A 26881-nucleotide genomic window follows, 5' to 3' on the forward strand; every position below is an offset into this window, starting at 1 on the left:
CAATTGTCAGCTGTGTGACTTTGGGCAAGTCACTTAACTTCTCTGTGCCTCAGTGACCTCATCTGTAAAATGGGGATTAAGACTGTGAGCCCCCCGTGGGACAATCTAATCACCTTGTAACCTCCCCAGCGCTTAGAACAGTGCTTTGCATATAGTAAGCGCTTAATAAATGCCATTAAAAAATGGCATTATTGAGCGCTGACTGTGCAGAGCTCTGTACTAAGCCCCCGGGAGAGTGCAGTTCAATAGTCAGTAGACAGGATCCCTGCACCCAAGGATCTTCCAGTCTAAAGGGGAGGGACAGAAAAGGCAGATTTTTTTTCCTCTTCTTGTGGTGTAGGGCCAGGGCTGCAGTGTGCCAAACATCAGGGTGTCTCAGCTCCTAAAGTGAGCCTGGCATGCCTCTGGACAGAGCGTGGGGGTCACTCGGAGGGTGTATGGTGGGGAAGCCGGTCCAGGCCCCAGCCCTTTCAGCTGGCAGAGGTAGCCCCCCGGATTCCTACTGTGGTTACCAGAAAAACTCCAGCTCCTTGGCCCGGTGTGGCAGGGGAGGGGGCTGTGGCTGTTAAAAAAGGGGGCAGTGCAATTTTAAATGCCTGGTCGCCCTAGTAAGAGCCCTTTCTCTATTTCACCCCGTCCTCCTTTTTCCATCCCTGCCAATCCTGTGCCCCAGTCTGGACACCTTCCAACCCTTGATCTCCCCGCTCTGTTCCTGACTTTCTCACCAGGGAGCTGGGCCAAGGATCTGTCCACACCCCTCCGGGGCCTGCTGGCATTTATCACAGCACAGCTAACTTCCCGTGGAAACAGATTCCCTGTGCTCACTTCCCCCTCAAACTCTGTTGGGGGAAGAAGTGTTTCCTGCCGTCTGGCTTGGACCTGACTTCTTCCAGCTCCAATGGGTGCCGCTTGCCCGGGTGGGGCAGGATGGGGTGGGGAGAGTCTGTCGCCTCTGTCAGCTCCCTCCCTGGCTAGTCTCAACCTGCTGCATGGGCACCCTTCTTGTCTGGGAGTATTGCAGGAAGGAACCAGGATCCCGGCCACCCTTTTTGACAGAGAGACAGAATTGAGCTGCATTCAGTGATCCGGCACCATCAACCTCTGGCCTCGGGTCACGGCCACAGCGCGCTTCCTCTGCCCCTGCGCTCAGACTGCCAAGTGTGGAGGGCTCGCAAAGGCAAGCACCAGCCCGACTTGGGCCATTTCAAATTCATCCTGATTTGCTTTAACTCTGCCTCCCCATACTCAGCGACAACTCTAGTTTCCTTCTCATCGAATCCCATGTTCATTGTTCCCACCTTCCCTCTGATCCCTTGCCCACATCCTCCCTCTGGCCTGTAACTTCCTCCCCCTTCTTACTGGACAAACCATCTCTCTCTCCACCTCAAAGCCTTACTAAAATCACATCTCCTCCAGGAGGCCTTCCCTGACTAAGCCCTCTCTCCCCCTACTCCCTCTCCCTTCCGTATTGCCTATGCACTCTGATCTGTACCGTTTTTTAATGGTATTTCATTCAATCGTATTTATTGAGCGCTTACCGTGTGCAAAGCACTGTACTGAGCACTTGGGAAGGTGCAATACAGCAATAAAGAGAGACAATGTTAAGCACTTACTATGGGCTAGGCACTGTATTAAACACTAGGAGACATACAAGACAATCAGGCTGGACACGGTCCCCGTCCCACGTAAGCTTCCAGGCTTAGAAGACAAGTGCCTGCTTACTTGTTTCGATTTGCATATTATCTACAATTCTATTTATTTATATTGATGCTATTGATGCCTGTTTACTTGTTTTGATGTCTGTCTTCCCCCTTCTAGACAGTGAGCCCATTGTGGGCAGGGATTACTTTCCAAGCGCTTAGTACAGCTCTGCACACAGTAAGCGCTCAATAAATATGATTGAATGAATGAATGAAAGTGGCAGAGTCAGGATCAAAACCCAGATCCTCTGATTCCCAGTGGATAGAGCACGGGCCTGTGAGGCAGAAGGACCTGGGTTCTAATTCTGACTCCACCACTAGTTTGCTGTGTGACCTTGGGCAAGTCACTTAACTTTTCTGTGTCTGTTACCTCACCTGTAAAATGGGGATTAATTAGTTAATTACCGATGGTGTTTGTTAAGCGCTTACTATATGCCAAGCACTGTACTAAGTGCTGAGGTGGATACAAGGGAATCAGATTGTCTCACATGGGGCTCACAGTCTTAAATCTTCATTTTACAGAGGAGGTAACTGAGGCACGGAGAAGTTGTGACTTGCCCAAAGTCACACAGCTGATAAGTGGCGGAGCCAGAATTAGAACCCACGACCTCTGACTCCTAAGCCCAGGCCCTTTCCACTAAGCCACGCTGTTTCTTAAGACTGAGTACCCCATATAGGACAGGGAAGTTGTCCAATCTGATTAGCTTGTATCTACCCTAGCACTTAGAACAGTCCTTGGCACATAATAAACACTTAACAAATACCATTGTTATTACTATTATTATTATTATTATTTCCACTAGGCTGCACTGCTTTCCTTGTGGGCAGGGAACTTGCTTACCAATTCTATTACATTATGCTTTCCCAATCAATCAATAGTATTTATTGAGTGCTTACTGCGTGCAAAAGTGCGTGCTTGGGAGAGTATTGTATAAAAGAGTTGGTAGACTTATTCTCTGCCTAACAGGAAGGGTGGGGTGAATATCAAGTGTTTAAGGGGTACAAATAAAAGTGTACTGATGACCCAGAAGGGAGACAGAGTAGGGGAAACAAGATCTTAGTTGGGGAAGGCCTCTTGGAGGAGATGTAATTTTAATACACCTTTGAAGATGGAGAGAGTGGTGGTCTGTCATATATGATATATATATGTATATATGTTTGTACATATTTATTACTCTATTTATTTATTTATTTTACTTGTACATATCTATTCTATTTATTTTATTTTGTTAGTATGTTTGGTTTTGTTCTCCGTCTCCCCCTTTTAGACTGTGAGCCCACTGCTGGGTAGGGACTGTCTCTATATGTTACCAACTTGTACTTCCCAAGCGCTTAGTACAGTGCTCTGCACACAGTAAGCACTCAATAAATACGATTGAAGATGATGATGATGAAGGGGAAGGGAGTTTACAGGCCAGAGGGAGAATGTGGGCAAGGGGTCAGTGATGAGATAGACAAAGTCAAGTACACTGAGTAGGTTGGCTTGGAAGAAGGGAAACACGCGAGTTGGGTAGGAAATCAGTAAGGTAAGAGAGGAGGTGCCAAGCTGATTGCTTTAAAGCCGATTTTTAAGGAATTTCTGTTTGATGTAGAGGTGGCTGGGCAACCATTGGAGGTTTCTGAGGAGTGAGGAGGCTTGAACTGAATGCTTTCTTAGAAAGATGATCTGGGAAGCAGAGTCAAGTATGGGGCAGGATTGGGGAGAGACAGGAGGAGGGGAGGTCAGTGAGGAGGCTGATGCAGTAGTCAAGGCAGGATATGCTAGGTGCTTGGATCAGTGAAGTAGAACCAGTTGCAGAGGAAAGGGTAGGTTGTAGCGACGTGAAGGCTGGACCGACAGAATCTGGTGACAAATTGAATACATGGAATGAATGAGTTGAAGTCAACGCCAAGGTTACGGGCTTATAATAATAATGATGGCATTTATTAAGCACTTACTACGTGCAAAGCACTGCTCTAAGTGCTGGGGAGGTTACAAGGTGATCAGTTGTCTCACGGGGGGCTCACAGTCTTAATCCCCATTTTACAGATGAGGTAACTGAGGCCCAGAGAAGTGAAGTGACTTGCCCAAAGTCACACAGCTGACAATTGGCAGAGCCGGGATTAGAACCCATGACCTCTGACTCCAAAGCCCGTGCTCTTTCCACTGAGCCACGCTGCTTATGAGACAGCAAGGATGGTGGTGCTGTCCACAGTGATGGGGAAGACATGGGGACGACAGGGTTTGGGTGGGAAGAGGAGTCCTATTTTGGATATGTCAAGTTTGAGGTGTCGGTGGGACATCCAAGTAGAGATATCCTGAAGGCAAATGCTTAGAACATTGTTCTGCATACAGTAAGTGCTCAATGAATACCACTGATTGATTGACCGACTTATTCTGGCCCTGCAGAACTCCCTCCTGCAACACCCCCATTGACCCCACCCCCACCCCGAACCTCCCCGCGCCTGGCACCTAACAACCTAACCAACCGTTTTGTTGACAAGATCGAAAGCATCAGGCACATGCTCCCCAAAGCCTTCCCATTCCCCCCCACCCTCCATCCTCCGTAGCCATCTCTCGAGAGGCTAGCTCCTGTCCCATTCAAACCCTACCTTTTCTACCGGTGCCTCAGCCCCTCTGTTCCATCTTAAAACCCCCGTGTCCACTCTCATTCCCTCACTGACCTCCATCTTCAACCAATCGCTCTGACGACTCTGACCCTTCCACCTTCAAACCTAATCCTACCTCCCCAACCCCAAATAAACTTCTGTTGCTCCTTCTCCCTCCTCCCATTCCTGTCCAAATGCCTCAAATGGGCCATTATGCCTCCACTTCTTCCTCACCCTTTTTTACCTGGCCACCTCCTTCACTAGAATATAAGATTCTTGAGGGCAGGGGAAGGACCTAGGTTCTAACCCGGCCCTGCCCCTTGTCTGCTGTGTGATCTTGGGCAAGTCACTTCAGTCCTCTCCTCTGTTACCTCATCTGTCAAAGACTGGATTAAAACTGTGAAACCCATGTGGGACAGGGACTGTGTCCAACCCGATTAGCTTGTTTCTAACCCAGCATTTAGAACAGTCCTTGATACATAGTCAGTGCTTAATAAATATCATTATTATTATTATATAGTTGTCCTTGGTAGTGGAAAACCCCACTAGTGATAAAGTTCACCTATGAACGCATGTGGCCGAGAAGGCCAAATGCAGAATCCAGTTTGGTCACATCGTGCTCACAAAAACGTTGTTCCTTGTTGAGTTGGTGGCACCTGGCATGGTTTTCATTTTTTAAAATGGTATTTTAGCACTATGTGCCAGGCAACCATTCAATCGTATTTATTGAGCTCTTACTGTGTGCAGAGTGCTGTAATGAGCACGTGAGAAAGTACCATATAACAGAGTTAGGAGGCACATTCCCTGCCCACAGTGAACTCACAGTCACGAGGGGGAGACTGACAATAACTAAAACAAAATTATGGCTATGTATGTAAGCACTGTAAGGCTGAGGAAGGGATGAATAAAGGTTGTAAATTCAAGTCCAAGGGGGACCTGGAAGAGGAAATGAGGGCCTAGTCAGGGAAGGTCTCTTGGATAAGGCTTTGAAGGAGGGGAGAGTGTCTGTTCAGTATGAAGAGGGAGGGCGTCCCAGGCCAGAGGCAGGACATGGGCGAGAGCTTGGCAGCGAGATAAACGAAATCGAGGTACAGTAAGTAGGTGGGCATTAGAGGAGCTAAGTGTTCGGGCTGGGTTGTAATATGCAAGCACCACAGTGAGGTGGGAGGGGGCAAGGTGATTGAGTGCTTTAGAGCCGATTATAAGAAGTTTCTGTTGGAGGCAGAGGTGGATGGTCAGTCACTGGAGGTTCTTGAAGAGTGGGGAAACATGGACTGAATGGTTTTGTAGAAAAATCCAGGTAGAAGAATGAAGTATGGACTGGAGTGGGGAGAGGCAGGAAGCAGGAAAGTCAGAAAGGTTGGTGAAGTAGTCAAGATGGGATAGGATAAGTGCCTGAATTAACATGGTAGTAGTTAGGATGGAGAGGATGGGGTGGATTTTAGCAATGTTGCGAAGGTTGGGCCAACAGGATTTGGTGACAGATTGATAAGCGCTGTGTTAAGCACTGGGGTAGATACAGACTAATCAGGTTGGATACAGTCCATGTCCCACTGGGACTCACAGTCTTAATCCCAATTTTGCAGATGAGGCACAGAGAAGTTAAGTGACTTGTCCAAGGTCACACAGTAACAAGTGGTAGGGCCAGGATTGGAACATAGGTCCTTCTAACTCCTAGAAGTTCCCATACTCTTTCCACTAGGTCACGTGGCTTCTCTTTTGCCTCTTCATCCCACTTTCCACTTGAAGCTTTTGCTCAAAGTGAGTTGCTCCCTTGAAGGCAGCATGCTAGGCAAGTGCTCTCTCAAGTACAATGTTCTGCACATTTAAGTGCTCAATACTATAATTTAAGGCCTTTATTTTCTATTCTCTCCATCTTAGAGCCAATTTCTGTATTTCTGCGCCACCTAAGCACTTAAGTACTCACAACCACTCTTCACTTCCTAGCTGTAATTTATTTTGGTGTCTGTCTCTCATTTAAAAGCTCTCAGGGCAGTGCTTGGCACACAGTAAGTGCTTAATAAATACTGCTGATTGAGTGGGGAGTACCCTGGCCAGACCACCAGGTCTGGGCAGGTGCTGCAGCAGTGGTTTTCTCTTGCCTACAAAGGAAAAGTGCAAAACTAAATCTAGCTGGAATGAGTGGGGATTAGTATTGGATTAGCGCTTCTATAGTGTTCTGCCCCCAAGAAGCGCTCAATAAATACCACTGACTGAATACTCTTCATGGCAAGCAAGGGGACTGGAAAGTCTTAAAGAAGCTACCCCCACCACTAGTACAATCCCCTCGACCCCCTTGCCCCCATTTGGCCTGGCCTGCTGAAGTCTGATCCTGTTTTCTGGGGGACCACGGGGGTGAGGTGTGTGTGTTTATGTGTGTAAGTGTCAGGGAGCAGGATGGAAGACACTGAGCCTGAGCCTCATAGTAGAGCCTGGGCAGGTGGGGTCCAGTGGACCATCAGAGTTAGTCTGACTGTGCCACCTGAGAAAAACGCAGCCTCTCCTTGCCTCCCTCAACCCACTGGTCCATCTATGGGGGAAGGCAGGGAAGGGGACGAGTGAGTCCAGGGCTGCTGGGGGCAGGCCTGGAGGCCCCCATGTCCGAGATCAAGGCTTCGACACCTCCTCTCCGGCAACTATGCTGCCAGGATTCTCCCAGGCTGCGGGTTGGGGTAGGAGAGCTGCAGTCGCCGTGCTGCACGGGCAGTTCACCACATCCCTCTGAGCCCTGCTTTAAATCTGCTGCGAGGGCCACTGTGGGGGTGAGACATGGTGGACAGAGGGAAGAGGTGCAGAGCGGATGGGAAACAGCAGATGAAGCGGGAAGGAAGGTCTGTCGTGTGGAGTGTGGGAGCCGAGGCCATCCCAGGAGACAGGATAGGTCCTGACAGCGACCCACCTAAGTCCCGGGCACCACTCCCCAGCAGCCCCAACACACAGAGGCGGAGCTCACAGCAGCTGGGGGGATTTATTTGTGAATCACAAAACACTCGTGAAGTAGACTGGCACAACAGGGTGAGTGCCCCAACCCTCATCCCCACCAGTGAGGAGCCTTCTCCCTCCGGGGGCCGCAGGCCCCGGCTCCAACTGCTGATGTCCCAGCTGAGATGTCAAGAGCAGGAGAAGCTGGAGTAGGAGCAGGGGAAAGAGGGGATAGGGGCTTCTGTTTCTTCCCCTTCAGGGCAGGCCCCTGCTCCCTCCACTCCCACCACCTACAGCGCCGAAGGAACCCTGCCCAATACACAAGCTCTCTCGTCGGTCGCACCGAAACGCGGCCTTCAGTGTTGCAGCTCTGTCCCCCAGGAGGGAGTCGGTTCCGCCTCTTCCCCCCCCAGCCCCCGGCCCCAGCTGCCCCTCGGAGCCCCCGAATGTGCCTCCATCCCCATCGCCCGCCCTTCCCTGTCCTGTGGGGTTGGGCTGGCTTTGGCATCAGCAGACAGGTCTCACCTGGCTCCCTTTGGGGAGCGGGGCCGGGGCTGGGGCCGAGGGGAGGAGCAGGGTGAGGGATGGATCCAGCTTCTTGAATCCGCCCCCTCCACGGCCCAGGGCACATGGATCACGGTGGGGATGGGGTCAGGAGGTGGGCCACAAGATAGGGATCAAACTCCTGGCGCTCATAGCGGGCCACGCTGTCCAGCACCCACTCCCGGGTCACCACCGTCGCCAGGCATGCCCACTTGATACCTACAGACACAACAGGAAGGGGTTGTGACCTTTGCCCTCCGCACCTCCTTCAGCCCCCACCCAACTTCCATATAGCAGTCCCTCGTCCCCGGGGGCCGAGGGGTGGACCAGGTTGCCCGGCCCAGAAGTCCCCATTTGGCTCACGGCGACTGGGCCTGGGCTGCCGGAACCCATCTTGTGGCACTGTGTCAGGAGATACTCCCGCCTCCCACCACAGTTGAACACAGTGCAAGAAATTCTCATGGGGCCACACCCAGAGATGTCATTTCAGTAATAGCAGCCTTATAAGCGTCCTCTTCCACTTGGGCACACAGACCCTCTCTATCTGCCACCCATTCCCTTTCTCCCTCCACTCCAACTCCCACCCCCACTGTATGTGGGTATCACACACGCACACTCACACACACCCCTTCTCCCCTTTGGCTAGGGACAGGTTTCTCATTCTTATGACACCCATATGCACGTAATGCCCGCACACGCACACAGTACTTGGCTCAGGCCTAGGTGTGTCACACCATAAATGTACAGGGATTGAGCACACAAGTATTCTCTCTCTCTTTCTCCCCGCCACCCCCGCTTTCTCCCTCCGTCTGGTTTAGGTACAGGGTCTCACCTTGGAAACTGCCATCCTCGTCCCAGGCTTCGGGCTCCACAACCAGAACCCGGGTGACCCCCTGTAGGGGCCAAGAGAGAGTCCAGCTGCAGCAGGTTGGGCAGGCCCAGGGAACGCTCTGCTCCCTGGAACCGCTCCCCCCTCCCGCTCCCCTCCCTCCCTTGCTCACTTCCCTCCCTCGCCCCAACCCGTCAGCCCCAGGGGTGCATACTGCTCTGGCTGGGAACAAAGATGGCTTCTTCACCAGCAACGCTCCTCCTAGCTCCACCATCCATTCCAGGTGATCTGAACGGACACAGCAAGCAGGGCCCCAGCTCAGGGGCTCAGCCTCCCCTCCCCTGCCCCACCTCGCCCACTCTCCCCGTGCTCCGCCCACGTTCCCTTGGCCCGCTGTGAGGTTGGCAAGGGGTCAGTGGGGCAGGAGGACTCTGTCCAAGCAGCAGCAGGATTCCCAGGGCCCCAGGAGACCCCCCTCCCCCCGGGCTGGAGGCAGGGGCTGGGCCCTCTCCTCCTGCCCTGGAGTTCTAGGGAGAAAACAGGCACCACAGCCCACCTGCCCTCAAACCTAGGACCCCCACGGCCCTCCTAGGGTGGGTCTCGGGAGCTCCCCGCAGCAGCCAGCCCCTCCCCACTCCGGTCGGAAGTGAGTTCCGGCCCAGAGGCACATACGGCTCCCCGCGCGGCCAGGCGACCCCTCTCTGAGGAAGCCCTCCCAGCTTGGCAGGGGTCCCTCTCCCTCCTAGGGGGGTCCAAGGGACTCATGGAGGGCAGGGTGACCTCTGGAGGCCCAGCTAGGGGCCCAACCGTGTATAGCTGCATGGGGCTGGGGGTCTCACCCGAATGCATGTCGGTGAAGGGCCCGTAGCAGCAGATGGCCAGGCCTGCAAAGAGCTGAGGAGAGAAGGAGCGGGTGTCGGCTCCCCTGTTCCAGTAGCCGGGAGCGCCCAAGCTCGATGGCCGCTTTTCCCAGCTGGGTCGGAGCTGCCGCACCGCAGCAGCCTGGGGAGATGCCAGGCTTTCCTCTCACTCCCCACGCCAGACCACCGAGCCCGTCAGGGCGGCCACGGGACCCAGGGACTCAGCGGCTCGCCAGGGGCAGGGATAACCGGAAGCCCACGCTGGGGATGCCACGGCTGGCATTGTCTGGGCTGATGCCCCTCCTCCCACTGGACAGAGGTAAATGCAGAAAAGCACACCCTTCCCACCAACCTTCCCACCTGCATCTCAGCTTCGCACCCCACCTGACCTTTCGCTCCCTTCACCCACCCCGGGAAAGATCAGGGACCCCAGATCCATGAGGCTGTACAACTCTGTTGTTGTACTGTACTCTCCATCCGGTGCTCTGCCCACAGTAGGCATTCAATAAAAGCCACTGACTGACTGACGGATAGATGGACAGACAGACCTGCCAGCTGGCCACCGATTTCCTCAGTCCTACCTCTCGGTCCTGCGCCACCCTCGCCCGCCGCGGGCCTCCGTGGCTCCTCCCGTTCACGACGTCCCCTCTCACCTCAAAGTCCCGCTAGAAGAAATGGGGCCCAGGGAGTCAGAGGGGGCAGGGCAGGGCCACTTCTCTCCCCCGGGACCCTCCGCCCAATCCAGCTGCCCCTCTAGGAGGTACGGATGGCCTGCCACTGGTGACGTCCGCTCTTGAAAGTGAGGATGGGAGGTCATTTGGGCCCAACTGGGAGCCCCCACACTGCCCATGGGGCTCTCACTGCTGGAACTGAGTGTGGCATAAAAGGCTTTATGACTCCTGCCTCAGGGTCCCTGCTGTCCCAACTGCTTCGCTTTACTTAGTCTCTATGTGGCTCTGCAAAGCTGCAATGGCTTGAGGAGTCTGGGGTCTGCTCTTCTGTGGGGTGGAGACAGCAGGGTGGGTGAGTGGTCAAACGTCTACCAGGGGGATGGAAAAGGGGGTCTTCAATGGCTTCCACAACCAATCTTAGGGCCTGTCAGGAGACCCTGGTGGTGTCATTTCTCCCGCAGTCACTCTCGGGCTTCTGCCATGCCGCTGGGGTACTGAGAAGGCCCAAGCAGCCAGTGCCCTCCCCAGGTGGGATGGATGGACTTAGGGACAGTCATCTCCCCGTGCCCCCACCAGCAGCCTCAGAAGTGGAGGGAGTTGGTGAGGGTCCCCCGCCCTGGGGTGCCAGCCTTTGGCCCCGGCCCCCGCCCAATCCCCTAACCCCTGGGCCTCCGGCCCCCACCCTCGGGTCCCCGTCAGGTCCTTGTCCTCTAGCGCCTGGGTGCCTCAGCCTACCTCAGCCAGCACCTTGCCTTCTTGAAAAGAGTGGGTGACCCCTGGGGAAGAAAGCAGAGGAACAGGTCAGGTGAGGGTGCCCCTGAGCCCACTGCAATCCCAGAGTCACATTCCCCGCACCGTGAACGCCCCCGCCAAAATACCCCAGGATGCAGCTTGTCCCCCTCCAGCCCAGGAGCCTGATCCGGTGTCAGGGCCCTGAGGGTTTCGGCTTCCACCCAACAGCCCTCTCCGCTCCAACCTCCGGTGCCGGGCTGGGTGTTGCTAGGAAGGAACCCAGCCCCGGCTGCTTCCCCAAGCGAGCAAAGGTGAGAGCGACTGACTGTGGCACGGAGGGGTCTCCGGCAGCCCCCACCCCGATCGGGACTTACACAGATGGCTGACCACCCAGCGTCCTCCGGCCACGCCCAGAAAGTACTTCAGTGTCCGCTCGCACACAAACTCAGCATCTGGGGAGCGAAAACAAGCAGGGGTGGGGGCTGGGTCTAGGGAGCCAAGCCAGTGGTGAGCGGGGCCGGATCTCGCAGGGACAGCCCACAGTCTGGCCTCTGGCCGCCATAACCCACGGTCCAGCCCCGGGGCCAGGGGCACCTATGGTGCGGTAAATGACCAGGTCTTTCTCAGAGGGTGAGGCCCTCGGGTCTGGCTTTCCCAACCTTTCCCCCGGGCCGTGCCTGCCAACCCTCCCAGGCAGACAGAAGGACAGGAGGGTTCTCTCCACTGCGCTCCCCTACCCTCTGCCGATCTCGTACCACCAACCACCAGCCCTGGATCACCTCCCCAAGATGTTTCCTCCGCTCTTACGCATGAGCTGTGTAGTGATACTGTTTTGGTCTTTTAACTCCCTTCTCAAATTCCCTGTCCCTTCACCCCCAATCTCTTGCCCCTAATAACCTGGCCACATATTTAAATTGATAAAATTGAAACCATTAGGCATGATCTTCCCAAAATCTCCCTGGTTCCTCTCCAGTCCTTCCCTCCTCCTGCCCTCTCTTAGACCCTCCCATGCTTCCCAGCAGTATTTCAAGAGATCATCCACCACCTCCTCTCAAAATCTCTCCCCTTACCTACGCCTCTAACCCCATCCCTCCTCACTTAATTAAAACACTTGCCCCCTTGCTTCTTCCCTCCCTGACCGCCATCTTCTACTGTTCACATTCCAAAGGCTCCCGCCCCACTGCTTTAAAGCACGTCTTCCTTATCCTAAAAAATCCCATCCATTGACCTCATGGCTCCCTTCTGTTCTCACCCCATTTCTCTCCTACTATTCCTCTCCAAACTGTCTGAGTGAGATGTCTACACCCACTGCCTCCACTTCCTCTCCTCCAATTTTCTCCTCAACATCCTGTAATCTGGTTTTCACTCCCTCCATTCCGCGATAACAGCCCTCTTTAAGGTCACCAATTGATCTCCTTCTTGCCGAATCCAGTGGCCTTTACTCCAACCTAATGCTCCCTGACCTCTCAGTGCCTTTGACACTGTCGATGCCCCCCTCCCCCAGCACCCACTATTTCCTGGAAACTTTATCTAACCTTGGCTTCACGGACACTGTCCTCTCCTGGTTCTCCTCCTATTTCTCTGGCCGTTTCTTCCCAGCCTCTTTCAGGGGCTCTTTCTTTGCCTCCCACCATCTAACGGTGGGGGTGCCTCAGGGTTCAGTTCTGCGACCCCATCTATTCTCCATCTACACCCACTCCCTTGGAGAGCTCATTTGATCCCACAGCTTCAGCTACAACTAGGCAAATGATTCCCCAAATCTCTCTCTCAGCCCCGACCGCTCTGCAGTTTGGTATTTCCTCTCGTCTTCAGGAAATCTCTTCTTGGATGTCCAGCCGTCGCCTCAAATTTGATATGCCCAAAACAGAACTCTTCATCGCTCCACTCAAACCCTGTCCTCTTTCTGTTTCCCCACCAATTTAGACAACCACCAACATCCTCCTTGTCTTAGAAGTCCTTAACCAAGGCATTTTCCACAACTCATCTTCCTCGTTCAATCTTCACCAAATCCTGTTGGGTCTACCTTCACATCACTAAAATCCATCCTTTCCTCTCCATCCAACTGCTCCCACATTATCCTATCTTGCCTACACTACTGCAAGTCTCCTCATTGACTTCCCTGCTTCCTGTCTCTCCCCACTCCACTCTGCTGCCGAACATTTTCTTAAAAAGAAGTCAGCCCATGTCTCTCCACTCCTCAAAAACCTCCAATGGTTGTCCAGCCACTTCCACACCAAACAGAAACTCCTTACCATCGCCTTTAAGGCACTCAGCTCCCCGGCTCCTACTCATCTTTCTCATCTCCTACTTCAATCCAGCCCCCACTTCGCTCTTCTAATGCCAACCTATTCAATGTACGTCGATCTTGTCTATCTTGCAACCGACTCCTTGCCTATGTCCCCTCTCTGGCCTGGACTCCCTTCCCCTTCATATATGATAAACCACGGCACTCCCCCACCTTCAAAGCCTTATTAAAATCACATCGCCTCCAAGGAGTCTTCCTCCACTAAGTCCTCATTTCCTCTACTCACCTCCCCTTCTGCATCTGCTACACACTTGGATCTGTACCATTCAAGCCCTTGATATTCACCCTACCCTCAGCCCCACAGCACTTATGTACATATCCTCGCATCTTGGCATTTCCCCATCTGTAATTTATTTCAATGTCTGTCGATCAATCAATGGCATTTATTGAGCACTTACTGCGTGCACAGCACTGTACTAAGCACTTGGGTGAGTATAACAGAGTTGGTACATTGTACTCTCCCAAGTGCTTAGTACAATGCTCGGCACACAGTAAACACTCAATACAATTGATTGATTGACTGACATTTCCCGCCCATAACGAGCTTACAGTCTAGAGGGGGAGACAGATGTTAATATAAATATAAATAGATGTTATGTTGCCAACCTGTACTTCCTAAGCGCTTAGTACAGTGCTCTGCACACAGTAAGTACTCAATAAATACGACTGAATGAATGAATAAATAAATTACAGATATGTGCATAAGTGCTTATGGGGCTGAGGTGGGCTGGTGAATAAAGGGAGCAAATCATGGTGACGCAGAAGGGAGTGGGAGAAGAGGACCTGAGGGTCTCTTGGAAGAGATGTGCCTTCAGTAAGGCTCTGAAGGTGGGGAGAGTTAGATATGTCTGTTAGATGGGAAGAGGAAAGGTATTCCAGGCCAGAGGCAGGATGTGGGTGAGTATTTGGCATTGAGATAGATGAGAATGAGGTACAGCGAGTAGGTTGGTATTAGAGGAGAGAGTTGTGTGGGCTGGGTTGTAGTAGGAGAGCAGTGAGTTAAGGTAAGAGGGGGCAAGGTGATGGAGTGCTTTAAAGACATTGGTAAGGAGGTTCTTGAGGAGTGGGGGAAACATGGACTGAACGTTTTTGTAGAAAAATGATCTGGGTAGCAGAGTGAAGTATGGACTGGAGTGGGGAGAGACAAGAAACAGGGAAGTCAGCAAGGAGGCTGAAATAGTCATCAAGGCGGGATAGGGTACATAGTTGGATTTAGGATTTAGACAGGATTTAGTAATACATTAATCATGTGGATTGACTGAGAGAGAGGAGTCAAGGATAATGCCCAGGTTGTGGGCTTGCGAGATAGTAGTGCTGCTTACATTGATGGTAAAATCATGGGGAGGACAGGGTTTGTGTGGGAAGATAAGGAGTACTGTTTTGGACAAGTTAAGTTTATGGTGACGGTAGGACATCCAAGTAGAGATATTTTGAAGGCAGAAGGAAATGTGAGACTGCAGAGAGGGATAGAGATCAGGACTGTAGATGTAGAATTGGGAATCATCCGCACAGAGGTGGTATTTGAAGCTATGGGAGCGAACAAGTTCTCTAAGGGAGTAGGTATAGATGGAGAATAGAAGGGGACCCAGAACTGAACCTTGAGGGATCCCCCACAGTTAGGGGGTGGGAGGCAGAGGAGGAGTCCATGAAAGATACTGAGAATGAGTGGCCAGAGAGGTAGGAGGAGAACCAGGATAGGGCAGTGTCAGCGAAGCCGAGGTTGGAAAATGTTTCCAAGAGAAGGGGGTGGTCCACAGTGTCGAAGGCAGCTGAGAGGTCAAGGAGGATTAGGATGGAATAGAGGCTGTTGGATCTGGCAAGAAGATCATTTATGGCCTTTCAGAGGGCAGTTTCTGTGCCGTTCACTCCACAGAGTGAATGGGATGGAATCCAGATTGGAGGGGTTCAAGGAGGGAACAGGAGGAGAGGAACCTGAGGCAGCAGGGGTAGATGACTCACTCAAGAAGTTTGGAGAGAAATGGTAGGAGGAGATGGGGCGATAAATGGAGGGAGCCATGGAAGATTTTTTTTAGGATTTAGGTTTTTTTAGTCTCCCCTTCTAGACTCCAAAGGCAGGGATCGAATCTACCAATTCTACTTTACAGTACTCTCCAAGTGCTTAGTAAACTGCTATTACTATAGTCCACGTTCAGTCATTGAACTCTTTCTGTGTGCAGAGCACTGTACCAAGAGCATGGGTGAGTACAATTGAGTAATTAGGCACGATCCCTATCGTCACGGAGCGCACGGCCTAACGGGGAAGACAGACAAGAAAATAAGTTACAGGCAGGGGAAACGACTGAATGTGAAGCTATACACATAAGTGTTGAAGTACTTATAGTGCATTGATTGTGCCCAAGGGGTGCTCAGGACAAAATCTTCCTATACTACAGCTGCTGGGCCTTGGTCCCACCCCAAGTGGATGAAATAAAATGAGACCAGAACCACTGCTCCTCCCACTGCCACCACGGACCCACCAGCTGTGGAGTCTGGGCGGGGGAGGGAGGGAGGAACCCTGCAGCCAGCAGCCTGAGCTAAAGCATCCATTGATTATTTCCCCGCTTTTCAAAGGGCCTTTTGAAGAACGGAGCAAATCGTGGAAAGAGCAGTTGCTTCCCGGGGGAGGAGGGCTGGACTGAACTAAGTCCTCTCTCATTAGGGGATGTTTTTGTTTCTTCCCTTTCTAGAGATGTGTCAGACAGACTTCGGCTCCTGGATTATTCTCTCCCAAGCGCTTCGTACAGGGCTCTGCACACCTTAGGTGTTGCATAAATACCACTGATTCACTGATTGATTGATGGAAGGGGCTTAGTGGTGAGCTGAGGTCTCCCTGGCCCCCTTCCCCACTCCCCTTGGGGCCCAGAGCCCTGAACTGGAGCCGACTGGGTCCCCAAACGGGCCCCAAGGGAGACCCTCACCTACCCCAGACCGACCACCAGCTTCACAGGTGGTCACCGGCTCTCCGACATCTTACATTTCGGCTCTCTTCGTTCCTCCCAAGCCCACCCACCATCTGTACCTCACTCTCGACTCTCCTGCCACCATCCCTTCCCTCACGCTGCGGGGAACCTCATCCCTCACACAAAAATCCAAACCTCATCACACTCCCACGTTGACAAAGCCTTCCTAAAAGCCCACCTCCTCCAGCCAGCCTTCCCTAATTTCATTCCCCACATCCTTTGCCGCCAGGCACCAAGAGAGAAGGAGCATGGCTCAGCGGCAAGAGCCCGGGCTTGGGAGTCAGAGGTCATGGGTTCTAATCCCGGCTCCACCACTGCTGTGTGACCTTGGGCAAGTCACTTCACTTCTCTGGGCCTCAGTGACCTCATCTGGAAAATGGGGGTGAAGACTGTGAGCCCCATGGGGGACAACCTAATTACCCTGTATCTTCCCCAGCGCTTAGAACAGTGCTGGGCACATAGTAAGTGTTTAACAAATGCCGTCATCATCATCATCACCAGCGGATATTTGTGCCTCTGCTCAGCCCTTTTGCCTAGCCTCAGGCCTAGAATCGAGAGTGACAGAGCGGCCTCAGCTTTAGGGGCCAAAACCCGCACGGGAGAATCATCTCCAGGGCTAGCGGTTTGGCCGGGGCCGCTCTCAATCTCCCGGCCCTGCCAGTAGTGTTCCTGCAGGGCCCAGAGGGAAGAACTGAGCAAGGAGGTGGGCAGGGACGCAGCACGCCGCAAAGGGCACGCCCAGATTTCTTTCACGCAGGACCCATCTAGGGCCGAAGCCATCTCAGCGCCATGACCGTCAGGCCGACGCCTTGGTAGGCGCGGCAATCTCTGCCACCCAGGTCAGATGGCTATTTTTCAGGATTCCTGCTGGGCCTGCCCGTTTCCCCAAACACCATCAACGGGTCTTCAGTCAGAGGCCTTTGCCAGCGATGTTCCGGCCCCAGCCCGCGCTCCCATCCTGGCAGAGCCGGGACGGCAACCCAGGTCACCTAAGCGAGAGATAGGAGGTGTGTATGGATGGAGGCTACTGATTTAGCCTTTCACCCTTCCTTATCAGTTTTCATTTCCTGTTCTCCCCCTGCTTAATTAATGATGGCATTTATTAAGTGCTTACTATGTGCAAAGCACTGTTCTAAGCGCTGGGGAGGCTACAGAGTGATCAGGTTGTCCCATGGAGAGCTCATAGTCAATCCCCATTTTACAGATGAGGTAACTGAGGCACAGAGAAGTTAAGTGACTTGCCTAAAGTCACATAGCTGACAACTGGTGGAGTCAGGATTGACCACTGACTCCAAAGCCCATGCTCTTTAAACTGAGCCATGCTGCTTCCACTATCTGTAAATTATTTATGGCTTCTCTGCTCTCCCGTTAGACGGTAAGCTCCTCGAGGGCAGACACTGTGTTTTTGAGTGATAAATAATAATAATCATAGTATTTGTTAAGCACTCACTGTGCGCCACACATTGTGCTAAGCATTGGGGTAGATACAAGATCATGAGGTCATACATAATCCCTGGCCTACACAGGGTGAGCCTATCAATACAATACAGTCTAAGGGAGCGGGAGAACAGCGATTGAATCCACATTTTACAGATGAGGAAATGGTGGAGGCATAGAGAAGGTAAGTGATTTACCTAAGGTCACACAGGAGGTTCAAGCGGTTAGAACAGTGCTCCGTATCCCGTACAGGCTCAGTAATCATAGTAGTAGCAGCAGTGGTAATATACGGTGCACTTTACTAAGCACTTGGGAAAGTACAATAGAAGCAAGACACACATTCCCTGCTCTCAACTAACACTTTAAGAGTGTGGCAACAAAATCTTCCCCACAAATCTGTTCTGTTCCTCCAGTCTTTTGACCCCATCCAATCTTCTCAAGTCATCATGCCCCATTTAGTCTCCACACCCAAACTACCTCCCCTTGATGACCAAACTGATGCCCTCAACACTCCCCTCTCTCCTGAATTCAACTCACTCGCTCCCCTATCCCTTTGTCGATCCTATATCATTAACTCACAGCCCTGGATCATCTCCACAGTCCACTTCTTTCGCTCCTGTGCAGGAGCCAGAGTGCTGTTGGGGATACCCGGATATCAGGCTGACCTAACCCATCTCAAGTTCATCTTAGACTCCTTTAACTCTGCCCTATCCTCTGCCCAACAACATTATTTCTCCATCTTTTCTGACTCGGAAGCCCACTGCCCTTGCATTTGTTTCAGTTGTTTAATTCCCTTCTCAACTCCCTGTCCTGCTGCTTCCTCCATCTCTGAATGAAGATTCATTCAATCATATTTAGTGAGCTCTCACTGTGTGCCAAGCACTGTACTAAGCACTAAAGTACAATACAACAATAAACAATGACATTCTCCGCCCACAACAAGCTCACAGTTTAGAGTGGGGGAGACAGGCATCAATACAAATAAATAAAATTACAGATATGTACATAAGTGCTTTGGGGCTGGGATGCGGGGGGAAGAGCAAGGGGAGCAAATCAGGGCGATGCAGAAGGGAGTGGGAGGTGAGGAAAAGTGAGTCTTAGTCCGGGAAGGCCTCTTGGAGAAGATGTGCCTTCAATAAGGCTTTGAAGTAGGGGAGAGTGGTTGTCTGTCAGATTTGAGAAAGGAGGGTGTTCCAGGCCAGAGACAGGCCGTGGGCTAGGAGTCGCTGACAAAACAGGCAAGACGGAGGCACAGTGAGAAGGATAGTACTAGAGGAGTGAAGTGTGCAGGCTGGGTTGCAGGAAGAGAGAAGCGAGGTGAGATAGGAGGGGGCAGGGTGGTAGAGTGCTTTAAAGCCAATGGTGTGGAGTTTTTGTTTGATGCGGCGGTGGATGGGCAACCACTGGGTTTTTTGGAGGAGCGGGGAGACATGTCCTCAACGTTTTTGTAGTAAAATGATCCGGGAAGCAGAGTGCTGTATGGACTGGAGTGGGGAGAGACAGAGGCTGGGAGGTCAGCAAGGAGACCAATGCAGTAATCGATGTAATGGGATAATAATCAATAGTAATGGGATAGTAATAGTAGTAATGGGATAGGATGAGTGATTGTATTAACGTGGCAGCAGTTTGGATGGAGAGGAAAGGATGGATTTTAGTGATGTTGTGAGGAGGGAACAGAATTTAGTGATGGATTGAATATGTGGGTTGAATGAGAGAGAGGAGTCAAGGATAACACCAAGGTTATGGGCTTGTGAGACAGGAAGGATGGTGGTGCCGACTACAGTGATGGTAAAGTCAGGGGGAGGACAGGGTTTGGGAGGGGAGATAAGGAGTTCTGTTTTAGACATGTTAAATTTGAGGTGTCAGCGGCACGTCCGAGTAGAGATGTCTTGAAGACAGGAGGAAATGCGAGACTGCAGAGAGGGAGAGAGATCAGGGCTGGAGATGTAGACTTGAGTATCATCCGCATAGAGGTGGTAGTTGAAGCCACAGGAGCGAATGAGTTTTCCAACTGAGTGGGTGTAGATGGAGAATAGGAGGGGACCCAGTAGGGAACCTTAAGGGACTCCCACAGAGGGTGGGAGGCAGAGGAGGAACCCACAAAGGAGACTGAGAATGAACGGCATGAGAGATAAGAGGAGGACCAGGGGAGGACAGAGGCAGTGAAGCCAAGGTTGGATAACGTTTCCAGGAGAAAGGGGTGATCCACAGTGTCGAAGGCAGCTGAGAGGCTGAGGAGATTAGGATGGAGTAGAGGCCATTGGATTTGGCAAGAAGATCATTGGTGACCTTTGAGAGGGCGGTTTCTGTGGAGTGAAGGGGGTGGAAGCCAGATTGGAGGGAGGTTTGGAGGAACTCTCCAGCCCGGCGAGCTCCTCTCTGGTCCTCACCTGGCCTTGGGGGCAGTGGTGGGGGAGGTTGGGGAAGTGAGTAGCTCCCTCACCTCCACCCCAGAGAGACCTGCCTGTTTGCCTCACCCCTAGTGGATGGCAGGCCCCATGGGCCACACACACCAGCCAGTTGGCCCAGCAGCCAAGACACTCCTGCCACTCTGTCCCCTGCTCGTGTTGTAAAGTCTAGCCCGCATCCAGAGTCTGGGCGCATCGCAGTGAGCCCAGTTCCTAAAGGAGATCCTAGCCTGAGCACAGCCCTCATTTGTACTCAGCATCCCCAAGGACCCCAACCAGGACCCCGAGGATCCCAGCTGGCAAGGGCAGGATGTGGAGCTGCCATCTTTTCCAAATCTAAGGAGGGGGTGGTGGGCTAGCCATACTACCCTTCCCATCCAAAGAATTCTGGGGGCAAAGCTAGTGGTGTTGCCATGCCATGCCAATCCCAGAGGGGCTATGGCCTTCATGAAGTAGGCGCTCATGACACTTGAAAATACACACACTCTCTCTCTCTCTCTTTCTCTCTCACGTGCCGAGGATGGATATAAACAAACATGCAGGGTGACTATTTGGGTGTTGGAGTTAATCAGGAAAGGCATGCTGAAGGAGGTGAGATTTAAAGCAGTTTGTACCAGTGGCTCTGTCAGGGGGCGAGACTGGCTGACTGATTCACCTGAGCGGGAAAGCTTGGATCTGGCTTTCCCAGCCTTTCCAGCAAAACAGCCCCAAACTGCAGCCATAAAATCCCTGGGTGGGCTCGGCGAGAAGGAGGGGAACATCCAATTAGTAGCAGGAAGAATGAAGACCTCATTACAGCTGGAGCCCTAGGAGATTCCCCCCCCTCCCACAGACGGTGTGCTGAGCGGGGACTTTCAGGTCCCCAACTGTGCTTGGATGGGCCAGTAGTAGCAGTGACAGCAGCAGCCGCCAATACCTGTTTTCATGACAACATGTGTTGTCCCTGCAGTGAACTGACTGGACAGAACGCTCTGGGTTTTTCTGGCAAACTTCTGCACCAGCACCTGAAAGTAAGTGAGACACCAAGTTATACTGAGTGAACTCCAAAGGGAACATGACGAGAGTTCTGGACTGCTACCTCCAGTGGGGTGCTGGCCCCCGTCTACACCATTCACACCACGACTTACCTGAGGGACACCCTCTGGCTCAGCCTCAGCCCTGCCCGTCCGTTGAGGACTCTAAGGATGGACTAGTCAACTTCCCCTATTCTCACTAATCCTATCCCGCCTGGATTACTATATCAGCCTCCTTGCTGACCTCCCAGCCTCCTGTCTCTCCCGACTCCAGTCCATAGGTCATTCTGCTTCCTGGATCATTTTTCTTCAAAAATGTTCAGGATATGTCTCTCCACCCCTCAAAAAACTCCAGTGGTTTCGCATCCACCTTCGCATCAAATGAAAACTCCTCACCATTGGCTTTAAAGCACTCATTCACCCTACCCGCTCCTACCTCACCTCGCTACTCTCCTACTATAACCCAGTCTGCACACTCAGCTCCTTTAATGCTAACCACCTCACTCGGCCTCGATCTCGTCTATTTTGCCACCGGCCCCTCGCCCACGTCCTGCATTTGGTCTGGAATACCCTCCCTCCTCAAATCCGACAAAGACAATTACTCTCCCCACTTTCAAAGCCTTATTCAAGGCCCACCTCCTCCAAGAGGCCTTTCCTGACTAAGCCCCCCTTTCCTCTTCTCCCACTCCCTTGTGTCACCCTGACTTGCTCCCTTTGTTCTTCCTTCCTCCCAGCGCCACAGCACTTATGTACACATCTGTAATTCATTAATTTATATTAATTTCTGTCTCCCCCCCCCCAAGACTGTAAGCTCATCGTGGGCAGGAATGTATCTGTTTATTATAGAACTGTACTCTCCGAAGTGCTTAGTAGAGTGCTCTGCACATAATAATAATAATAATAATGATGGCATTTATTAAGCGCTTACTATGTGCAAAGCACTGTTCTAAGTGCTGGGGTGGATACAAGGTGACCAGGTTTTCCTATGGGGGGCCCACAGTCTTAATCCCCATTTTACAGACGAAGGAACTGAGGCACAGAGAAATTAAGTGACTCACCCAAAGTCACACAGCTGACAGTTGGCTGAGTCGGAATTTGAACCCATGACTTCTGACCCCAAAGCCCGTGCTCTTTCCACTGAGCCACGCTGCTTCTAGTAAATACGGTTGAGTGAATATTCTCCCCTCGCCATCCCTTACTTTTCCCTCGGTGACCCAACACCATCCAACATCCCTGACTCTCCCCAGTAATCCAGCACGGCCCATCCAACACCCCTGGTTTTCCCCAGTGATCCGGCACGGACCACCCAACACCACAAACTTTCCCCTCTCCCTCCCTGACTCTCCCCAGTGACCCAGCACGGGCCTCCCATCACCTTTAACTCAGCCTTCTCTGTCCCCTGTGCGGCCAATTTAGCCGTTGGACAAGGCTCAACGTGGGAAGACAGCTCCAGCCAGTGGTTCCGACATTGCTTCTTTAGCTGGAAGATTTGTCTCCCACTAGCACCAACCTCACTCAGTATACAGTCCACACCTCCCTCTCCCTCCCTCCCACCTTTCAGAAAATGTTTCCCAAACCCTTTCATTCTGATTTTCAGCAGGCACCCACCCGGGGCCCTCAGCAGAGAGGGACTCAATCAATCAACTGCATTTATTGAGTTCTTACTGTGTGCAGAACACTGTACTAAGCACTTAAGATACTACGATATAACAGTTGGTAGAAACTTTCCCTGACCACAACCACCTTACAGTTTGGAGGGGGAGACATACGTTGATATAAATATATAAATGACTGATATGTACACAAGTGCTGTGGGACTGAGGGAGGAGGGAATAAATCCCTTGCCTGGGAAACACAGACGGAAGTTGGAGAAGACGAAATGAGGGCTGAGTCAGGGAAAGCCTCCTGGAGGAGATGTGCCTTTAATAAGGTTTTGAAGGTAGGGAGAGTGATAGTCGGTCAGATATGAAGAGGGAGGGCGTTCCAGGCCAGAGTCAGGACGTGGGTGACAGGTCAGAAGAAAAATAGAGATGATCGAGTGATTAGGTTGGAACTAGAAGAGCGAAGTGTGTGGGCTGGATTGTAGTAGGAAAGCAGTGAGTTAAGGTAGAAGGGAGCAAAGTGATTAAGTGCTTCAAAGCCGAGGGTAAAGAGTTTCTGTCTCAAGAACCACAGAAGATTTTTGAGGAGTGGGGAAACATGGAGTTTTTGTAGAAACTAATCCAGGCAGCAGAGTGAAGTATGGACTGGAGTGGAGAGAGACAGGAGGCTGGGAGGTCAGCAAGGAACCTGATGCAGCAATCCAGGCTGGATAGGATAAGTGCTTGGATTAACATGGAAGCAGTTTGGATGGCGAGGAAAGGGTGGATTTTAGCGATATTATGAGGGTTGAACAGATAGGACTTGGTGACCGACTGAATACGTGGGTTGAATGAGAGAGATGAGTCTAAGGTAACGCCCAGGTCAAGGGCTTGTCACCCAGGGAGGATGTTGGTGCTGTCTACAGTACCGAGAAAGTCAGGGGGAGGACAGGGAAGATAAAGAGTTCTCTTTCAGACATGTTAAGTTTGAGATGTCATCGAGACATCCAAATAGAGATGTCCTGAAGGCAGGAGGAAACAAGAGACTGGAGAGAAGGTGAGAGATCAGGACTAGAGACACGAAGGTTTGGAAATTATCCGGATAGAGACGGTGGTTGAAGCCATGGGAGTGAATCCATTCATTCATTCAAGGATATTTATTGAGCACTTACTGTGTGCAGAGCACTGTACTAAGCGCTTGGGAAGTACAAGTTGGCAACATATAGAGACGGTCCCTACCCAACAACGGGCTCACGGTCTAGGAGTGAATGAGTTCTCCGAGGGAGTGGGTGTAGCTGGAGAATAGAAGGGGACCCAGAAATAAGCCCTGAGGGACTCCCACAGTTAGGGGGTGGGAGGCAGAGGAGAAGCCCACGAATGAGACTGGGAATGAGAGGCTGGAGAGATACGGGAGAACCAGGAGAGGACAGTGTCTGTGAAGCCAAGGTTGGATAATGTAGCAGCAGCATGTAGTAGTGGAAGGACCATGGGCCTGGGAATCGGGGAACCTGGGCTCTAATCCCAGCTCTACCATTTGTCTGCTGTGTGACCTTGGGCAAGTCACTTAACTGCTCTGTGCCTCAGTTTCCTCATCTGTAAAATGGGGATTCAATACCTGTTTCCTCTCCCTAATAATAATAAGCGCTTAACAAGTACCATCATGTGCCAAGCACTGTTCTAAGCCCTGGGGTAGATACAAGTTAATCACGTTGGACACAGTCCCTGTCCCACATGGGGCTCACCCTCTTATCCTCATTTTACAGATGACCTAACAGGCACAGAGAAGTTATGTGACTTGCCAAGGTCACACAGCAGACATGTGGCAGAGCTGGGATTAGAACCCAGGTCCTTCTGGCTCCCAGGCTCGATCCACTAAGCCCGCTGCTTCTGGGACTGTAACCAATCTGATTACTTTGTAGCTATCCCAGCACTTGGCGTAGTGTTAAGCCACACAGTAAGCTCTTAACAATTATTATCATTATTATTAACCCCATTCTGCCCTCAGAGACCAGTCCTGCTGATGGCCCGCTTGCTGCAGCAAGTAGAGACCAGGCTCCGGCACAAAGGATGAGGTAGCCCACTGCCAGGGTTCTGGCTGGGCACGCTTGGGGGCGGGGAGGGGCATGAGGAGACCAGTTCAGCCTGGTATGGCTCTTGCCGGGGTCGGGCAATCCTGCTGCCCTGGCGTTCAGGTGGAGTGGAGGAAAGGAGGAAGATGCCATGTGGGAGGGGTGGGCGAGGGGGAAGCCCCCACTCCCGATGGCTCATTTCCTCCTCCCACAGGAAAAGCGCCTCATCGGCCCTTCGTTGGCCGACTGCGCCAGCCCTGGACTGCGCTCTCCTGTTTTCCCGTGGTGTGAAACCACAGGGGACCACCTCAGGAATTCACTGTTTGTGGATTCCCTCGGGGAAAGGGGGGGAGCCTCCCCTTCCTCCCAGCTCCGCCTGGGATCAGGGCGGCCTCAGCTTCTGACCGTAATCTCACTCACCAGCTCCGGTTGTGTCAGCCCTGATGCCACAATGGACATTCTCCCGCCACTGGGTCTGGGCGCTCCCTGGCTCCTCTCCGAAACTCCAGGCCGCTCTTGGGTCACGCCGTCCCCTGGCCCGGAGTAAACCGTGGCTGGCTGGCTCCTGGGGACCCTCGGTGGGCTGCGGCGGGACGAAGTCGAGGCCGGAGGGTTGGGACCTCCGTTTCCTCTGGGGTCGGGTTCCGAGTCAGTGGAGGGTTGGGTCGGCTTCCGTCCGGGTACCAGGGTCCTTTCTGGAGGAGGGAAGGACAGGTCAGGCCTGTGAGAACCATACAAGCTGCGTGGGGTACTTATCCCCTTGGCCGGCCCCACCCTCCTCCTGACCCTCGGTTTCCCCCACCCCGCAACACTTTAAAATAGGGATAAGATTCCTGCTCACAAAATGGGAGACCCATGTGGAACATGGATTATGTCTCCAGCCCAGCAACCGGCATAGAGACAGTACTTAAACACCCCAACTAATTAATCCTTTGGAAGAACACAGCAGAAGCAGCAGAGAGAGGAGGAGAAGGGAAACGGTGAGCTGCCCCAGTGCGGGCTCAAAACGGTCCCAGCAGCTGGGAAGATCTTTTCCTTCCCGGGCGCTTATGCAGCTGGGGATCTGATCGACGAAGGAATCGGAAAGGCATAGGGGCCCGCTCCGGCCCACCAGCATCCCTCCACCCTCCGGAAACCGCCGGTGATCGGACTACCATGGCGGGCCGGGCCGAGCTCTAGCCTCCGTGCGCCGGCCAGGCCGGGCCATGGCTGGGACCGAGGGGGGTCCGTCAGCCCGGGCAGGAGATAGGGTATTCACTGCCTGATTGATTGCTGGGCAAACCCTCATGCTGCCCAGAGCTGTCCGACTCAGCTCTGGACAGACACAGTTTCGGGAATGAGGCAGGCTCTGCCGATGCAGAGAACCGGCAGACTTTTCCTTGCAGCTGGGGGTTTCTGAAACTAATTTATTATCCCCCATTGCGGGGCGGCAGTTTATCTGGGACTAGGAAACGTCCCCCAGAGCCCATACAAAGCAGAATTATCCAGCAGAACAGGAAGAGCCCAGAGCACCACGGGCACATTTAGCATACGAATACCCCAACCAGTCAGCAAGGGCCTCAGCCAGAGCGGGTTGTGCCCACGTGTGCAGGAGAACTCTGGGTGAGGGGAGTCGGTTGGAGGGAAGCCAGGAGTGAAATGCCTCCCGGGGCTACTGAGCGGGACAGAGGTAATGACACAGTCCACTCCCTGGCAGAGCCCGAGTCCTGAGGTGGTCCCGGGGTGGTCCGCTCTCTAATCTAGGCTGGCTACCAGGGGAGGGGGAGAGTTTGGAGGACAGTCTGCCCACCCGCAGCGTCTCAGAGCCCAAAGGCCTGGAGGGGTGAGCCAGCGGGAGGCAGACTCTGGTTCCCTCCCTTTCTCTCTCATTGGCACGGCACAATCTTCCCCGTGGCCCCGGGGGGAAGCACCGTGCTGCGGGCAGGAGGATGGCGGTTCTGGCTACCGCTGGAGCTTCCAAAGGGAGGAGATGTACGTGCCACTGCTCAAGAACTCATCAAGGGAGCCTGCTGGGTGCCATGGCAACCCGGTACCCAGGGCCACGGACGGCCCATCCTGGTAGAGCCCTTGGAGCGCGCAGTGGGGGAGGGAACCAGAAATGAAATAATTACACAACTATCCGACCTGGTTCTGGAAAGACCGGTGGAGGCCCGGCTCTTGTACAGCTGCAACAGGGCCCAAGGGGCTCAAACTGGGTCGGGGGCAAGGAAAGGGCGATGCGGGTCTGACTGGACCCTCTCCTGCTTCCTGGGGGAGAACCCCC

General features: G+C 52.8%; 1 protein-coding gene across 1 annotated transcript in view; it reads right to left on the reverse strand.

The window, feature by feature from the left end:
- Positions 1–7658: 7658 nt before the first annotated feature.
- Positions 7659–26881, reverse strand: part of BRCA1 (BRCA1 DNA repair associated) — a 37411-nt gene continuing 18188 nt past the window's right edge. The window contains exons 10-18 of the mRNA XM_038753886.1: positions 25039–25313; positions 20873–20960; positions 11221–11298; positions 10850–10890; positions 10025–10108; positions 9423–9477; positions 8798–8871; positions 8587–8647; positions 7659–7973 (exon numbers count right to left, since the gene is read on the reverse strand). Coding sequence (XP_038609814.1) covers positions 7846–7973; positions 8587–8647; positions 8798–8871; positions 9423–9477; positions 10025–10108; positions 10850–10890; positions 11221–11298; positions 20873–20960; positions 25039–25313 — 884 coding nt within the window. The 3' untranslated portion in view covers positions 7659–7845. The remainder of the gene's footprint in view (positions 7974–8586; positions 8648–8797; positions 8872–9422; positions 9478–10024; positions 10109–10849; positions 10891–11220; positions 11299–20872; positions 20961–25038; positions 25314–26881) is intronic.

This window comes from Tachyglossus aculeatus, chromosome 11 (assembly GCF_015852505.1).
Source record: "Tachyglossus aculeatus isolate mTacAcu1 chromosome 11, mTacAcu1.pri, whole genome shotgun sequence".
In the NCBI taxonomy this organism is placed as follows: domain Eukaryota; kingdom Metazoa; phylum Chordata; class Mammalia; order Monotremata; family Tachyglossidae; genus Tachyglossus; species Tachyglossus aculeatus.